The sequence below is a fragment of the Camelus bactrianus genome, chromosome 5 (genome assembly GCF_048773025.1).
Source record: "Camelus bactrianus isolate YW-2024 breed Bactrian camel chromosome 5, ASM4877302v1, whole genome shotgun sequence".
In the NCBI taxonomy this organism is placed as follows: domain Eukaryota; kingdom Metazoa; phylum Chordata; class Mammalia; order Artiodactyla; family Camelidae; genus Camelus; species Camelus bactrianus.
Genome location: NC_133543.1, coordinates 89106823 through 89111766, shown reverse-complemented (window position 1 = coordinate 89111766; position 4944 = coordinate 89106823). Strand labels below are relative to the sequence as shown.

Genomic DNA, 4944 nt, shown 5'->3' with positions numbered 1-4944 from the left:
TCCCAGTGACACGTCGGACAGCGGCGGCCCCAGCGGAGGCTCCCGCGCCCAGCGCTGGGACCCTGAGCGGTACCAAGCGGCGTCTGGAGAGAGATCGGAACGCGGCGCAGGGGATTCGGCTCGGGCCGGGGACTCTACTCGGCGGGGAGGGAGGGGGCCCTCCCGCTTGGCCTAAGCCCTCCGGATCCGCCCCCTCCCCGGTCCCGCCCCCCTTGGAGCCTCCTCTGGCTGCTCTGGGGCTGCTCCACGGCCGGGGGCCCGCGGTCCGGGCGCCATGCGGGCATCACTGCTGTTGTCGGTGCTGCGGCCCGCAGGGCCCGTGGCCGTGGGCATCTCCCTGGGCTTCACTCTGAGCCTACTCAGCGTCACCTGGGTGGAGGAGCCATGCGGCCCAGGGCCACCGCAACCCGGAGATTCTGAGTTACCGCCGCGCGGCAACACCAACGCGGCGCGCCGGCCCAACTCGGTGCAGCCCGGAGCGGAGCGCGAGAGGCCCGGGGCTGGCGTAGGAGCCGGGGAGAACTGGGAGCCGCGTGTCTTGCCCTACCATCCCGCACAGCCTGGCCAGGCCGCCAAAAAGGCCGTCAGGTAGGGATTAGACCCACCAGCCCCACCCCCTGGGAACCGGCCGGAACGGACGGGCCGTGGAGGCCGCTAGGGGCTGGGTCAGGGTCCGGAAGGAAGGGGCTGGCCTGCCAGGAAGTCTTTGCGCCCCAATAATTTCCTATGGCCCTGCTTCCCCGGGAGGTGTGGAGCCCATCTGAGGCCTCTCTCGGCCCCATCCAGGCCTGGATAGAACTTGCCCGCCTCTTTCCTAAACCTGCTTGAACCCATGGTCCCCCAAAGATCCTCTTAGCCCTCTGGGTGGGTGCTGGGTTTAGAAAAATGACTGGTATATAGAGTGGGTACATAGAGGGAAAGAGAAAAGAGATAACTAGGATTTACTTGTATCTCTTGTTCCTGTGTGGGCATTTGAGGGGGTGAGGTTTGTGGGGGAAGAGTGAGGTACCCATCCCATTCATGCCTCTGCATATGAGTTGAAACAATTCCTCCTAAGTAACACTGAGTTCAAATTCCATTTCTGCAACTTACCTTCTGTGTTACAGAAGGTAAGTTGCTGAAACCCGAGCCCTAGTTTGCCCTTCCCCCAAACACATTCACTACATCTCTATGCCATTTATTCCTTTACATCATTTATGTGATATATTCGTGTAATGGCGTAATATTTAGAAATAAGTATATACCTGATGTGTGGAGTTACCTGTGTGCCAAGCATTTGGCTAAGTGCTTTAAAGAGATAAAATCAGCCCCATTTTACAGATGAGGCTACCCAAGGCTCAGATAGGTTAAATAACTTGCTCAAGGACCCAACTACTAAGTAATGAAACAGGGAATCAGACCCACAATGTATCTCTCATATCTGCATGGATAGTGCCATCTCCTAAAAGGCCAATCAATATTTCACTTAAATCCTCATGACCCCGGGAGAGACTTATTCTTATCCTACCATAAGAGAGGAAACAAGCCCAGAAAGCGTGTGACCTGCCAGAGCCTATGTACGCTGCCCTCTGCCTACCTTGTTGTCTTTTTAATAACCCTATCTTCTCACCCCTCCCCCACCCAGGACCCGCTACATCAGCACGGAGCTGGGCATCAGGCAGAGGCTGCTTGTGGCGGTGTTGACCTCACAGGCCACATTGCCCACGCTGGGTGTGGCCGTGAACCGCACTCTGGGGCACCGGCTAGAGCGTGTGGTGTTCCTGACAGGCTCACGGGGCCGCCGCGTACCACCTGGCATGGCCGTGGTGACACTGGGCGAGGAGCGGCCCATCGGGCACCTGCACCTGGCACTGCGCCACCTGCTGGAGCAGCACGGCGACGACTTTGACTGGTTCTTCCTGGTGCCCGATGCCACCTACACCGAGGCGCACGGACTGGCGCGCCTAGCTGGCCGCCTCAGCCTGGCAGCCGCTGCCCACCTCTATCTGGGCCGACCCCAAGACTTCATCGGTGGAGAGCCTGCTCCAGGCCGCTACTGCCACGGTGGCTTTGGGGTGCTGCTGTCGCGCACACTGCTGCAGCAGCTGCGCCCCCATCTGGAAAGCTGCCGCAACGACATAGTCAGTGCACGCCCGGATGAGTGGCTGGGCCGCTGCATTCTGGATGCCACTGGGGTGGGCTGCACTGCCGACCACGAGGTAGGAAGATAAGTCAATTCACCGGTGCCTCCTGTCTGGGCTTGTACACTTCCCCCTGAGAGGCAAAGGGGGTGGTTGGAGATCTAGGCCTGGTTTTCCGTGCCAGTTCTGTCATTTTCTGTCCCTGTGACCTTGGGTAAATTACTGAATCCCCTGAGCCTCCGTATCCCCATCCATACCAATGGAAATAATTATTCCTCAAAGTTGTTATGAGGATTAAGAAAAAAATAAGGAAGACTTGCACATAGTAGGTGTTCGATGTTGACGATTATTATCTTACTTGAGCTCCCGGATGGCTCTGAGATAGGATGCATGCCCATTTCACAGATGAGCTAGCAGAGGCTTGCCCAAGGTTACAACTGGTCAAGGTAGACCTAAACCCACAGAATTCTGACCCCAAGCCCACAACAGGCCATAGAATGGGAAGATGATACACATACTATTAGGTGTGGTGGGGCAACTATCACCTCATGTTTCCCATTATGCACCCCTTTCTCCTCCCCAGGGGGTACACTATAGCTACCTGGAGCTGAGCCCTGGGGAGCCCGTGCAGGAGGGGGACCCTCGTTTCCGCAGTGCCCTGACGGCTCACCCCATACGTGACCCTGTGCACATGTACCAGCTGCACAAGGCTTTTGCCCGAGCTGAGCTGGAACGCACATACCAGGAGATCCAGGAGTTACAGGTATGATCTGGGCTGGAGGACAGGTCAGAGGCAGGGGTAAGGGGCGGCTGAGAGGTCTCAGTCATCTCAGAGTAATAAAAAATTAGCACTAGAATCACAGCACAAACCTGCTTCCCAGTCCCTATCTGTTTCTCCTTTTCTGAGAAGCCTTTCCAGAAACCCCCATTTGACTCTCAGGCTTCCTCCATCTGGGGAAAGGACAGGTGGGGGTCTTGGGTGGGCAGAGGTTGGCAAGGGTAGGGGAACCCATCCTGAGTGGCCTCTGATACCTGCCCAGTCCCCCAGCTGTGTGCTGGCCCCCGTGATCTAGGCCTTACTCATGGCCTGTTTCTTCAATCCAGTGGGAGATCCAGAACACCAGCCGTCTGGCAGCTGATGGGGAGCGGGCAGCCGCCTGGCCCGTGGGCATTCCAGCACCATCCCGCCCAGCCTCTCGCTTTGAGGTGCTGCGCTGGGACTATTTCACAGAGCAGCACGCTTTCTCCTGTGCTGATGGCTCGCCCCGCTGCCCACTGCGTGGGGCTGACAGGGCTGATGTGGCTGACATTCTGGGGGCAGCTCTGGAGGAGCTTAACCGCCGATACCACCCAGCCCTGCGGCTCCAGAAGCAGCAGCTGGTTAATGGCTACCGACGCTTCGATCCTGCCCGGGGTATGGAGTACACGCTGGACTTGCAGCTGGAGGCGCTGACCCCCCAGGGAGGCCGCCGGCCCCTCACTCGCAGGGTGCAGCTACTACGGCCACTGAGTCGCGTGGAGATCTTGCCTGTGCCCTACGTCACCGAGGCCTCACGTCTCACTGTGTTACTGCCACTGGCTGCAGCCGAGCGTGACCTGGCCCCTGGCTTCCTGGAGGCCTTTGCCTCGGCTGCACTGGAGCCGGGCGATGCTGCAGCAGCCCTGACCCTGCTGCTACTGTACGAGCCACGACAGGCCCAGCGGGCGGCCCATGCAGATGTCTTTGCACCTGTCAAGACCCATGTGGCAGAGCTGGAGCGGCGTTTTCCCGGTGCCCGGGTGCCCTGGCTCAGCGTGCAGACAGCCGCACCCTCACCACTGCGCCTCATGGATCTGCTCTCCAAGAAGCACCCATTGGACACGCTGTTCCTGCTGGCCGGGCCAGACACGGTGCTCACTCCGGACTTCCTGAACCGCTGCCGCATGCACGCCATCTCTGGCTGGCAGGCCTTCTTTCCCATGCACTTCCAGGCCTTTCACCCCACCGTGGCTCCACCCCAGGGCCCGGGACCCCCGGAGCTGGGCCGAGACACGGGCCGCTTCGATCGCCAGGCAGCCAGTGAGGCCTGCTTCTACAACTCCGACTACGTGGCGGCCCGGGCGCGGCTGGCGGCAGCCTCGGAGCAGGAGGAGGAGCTGCTGGAGAGCTTGGATGTGTACGAGCTGTTCTTGCGCTTCTCCAGCCTGCACGTGCTGAGGGCCGTGGAGCCTGCGCTGCTGCAGCGCTATCGGGCCCAGACGTGCAGCGCGCGGCTCAGCGAGGACATGTACCACCGCTGCCGCCAGAGCGCGCTCGAGAGCCTCGGCTCCCGCACCCAGCTGGCCATGCTGCTTTTTGAGCAGGAGCAGGGCAATAGCACCTGACCCCGCCCTGTGCCCCGGAACCCTGGCCAGGCGGCACCCCGCCCCGCTCCTCTCCCTGCCAGCCTCGCGGGACAGGGCTGGCCACAGCCTCAGACCCCAGGGCAGCCCACAGGCCCCCTCTCTCTGGCTTGGGAGGTCCTTGGGCTCAGGGCAAGCCCTGGAAGAGGTGCCCTTGGAGCCACCCTTTTCTGCCCCAAACCAGGTCTCCCTGCCCCCTTGACGCTGCTGATTCAGGCTGTGGCCTCCGAATATTTATGCAGTGCAGTCTGCCTGACGCCAGCCTTGCTTCCTAGGGTCACCCCGGGGTGCTGGGCTGTAGAAGAGTTGTTGGAGAACTGGGGAGCTGAGAGAGGAGGGTAGGGTGTCTCTCAGCTTCTCTCTGCACTCCTGATAAAGCTCCTTGCCTTTAATAAACTGGCTGAGTGTGGACTAGTAGTTCTGAATTTTTGAAAGGTAGGCA

The 4944-nt window shown here is 60.1% G+C and overlaps 1 protein-coding gene across 2 annotated transcripts; it reads left to right on the top strand.

The window, feature by feature from the left end:
- Positions 1-12: 12 nt before the first annotated feature.
- CHPF (chondroitin polymerizing factor) lies at positions 13-4913 on the top strand. Of its 2 annotated transcripts, XM_010948837.3 has the most exons (4): positions 15-588; positions 1625-2198; positions 2704-2883; positions 3225-4913. In XM_010948837.3, the coding sequence occupies exons 1-4, from the start codon at positions 275-277 to the stop codon at positions 4482-4484; spliced, it is 2328 nt and encodes a 775-aa protein (XP_010947139.2). In that variant the 5' UTR covers positions 15-274; the 3' UTR covers positions 4485-4913. The 2 variants fall into 2 exon arrangements, with proteins under 2 accessions (XP_045368049.2, XP_010947139.2); XM_045512093.2 differs by lacking the exon at positions 2704-2883 and having other exon boundaries at positions 13-588.
- Positions 4914-4944: the final 31 nt, after the last annotated feature.

What these genes read in the sequence shown, in the direction of transcription:
- CHPF (XM_010948837.3), top strand. Translation starts at nt 275, where the DNA reads ATGCGGGCATCACTGCTGTTGTCGGTGCTGCGGCCCGCAGGGCCCGTG. An exon ending in GCCGCCAAAAAGGCCGTCAG is followed by an intron (nt 589 to 1,624) that starts GTAGGGATTAGA and finishes TCCCCCACCCAG; the next exon opens with GACCCGCTACATCAGCACGG. An exon ending in GCTGCACTGCCGACCACGAG is followed by an intron (nt 2,199 to 2,703) that starts GTAGGAAGATAA and finishes TCTCCTCCCCAG; the next exon opens with GGGGTACACTATAGCTACCT.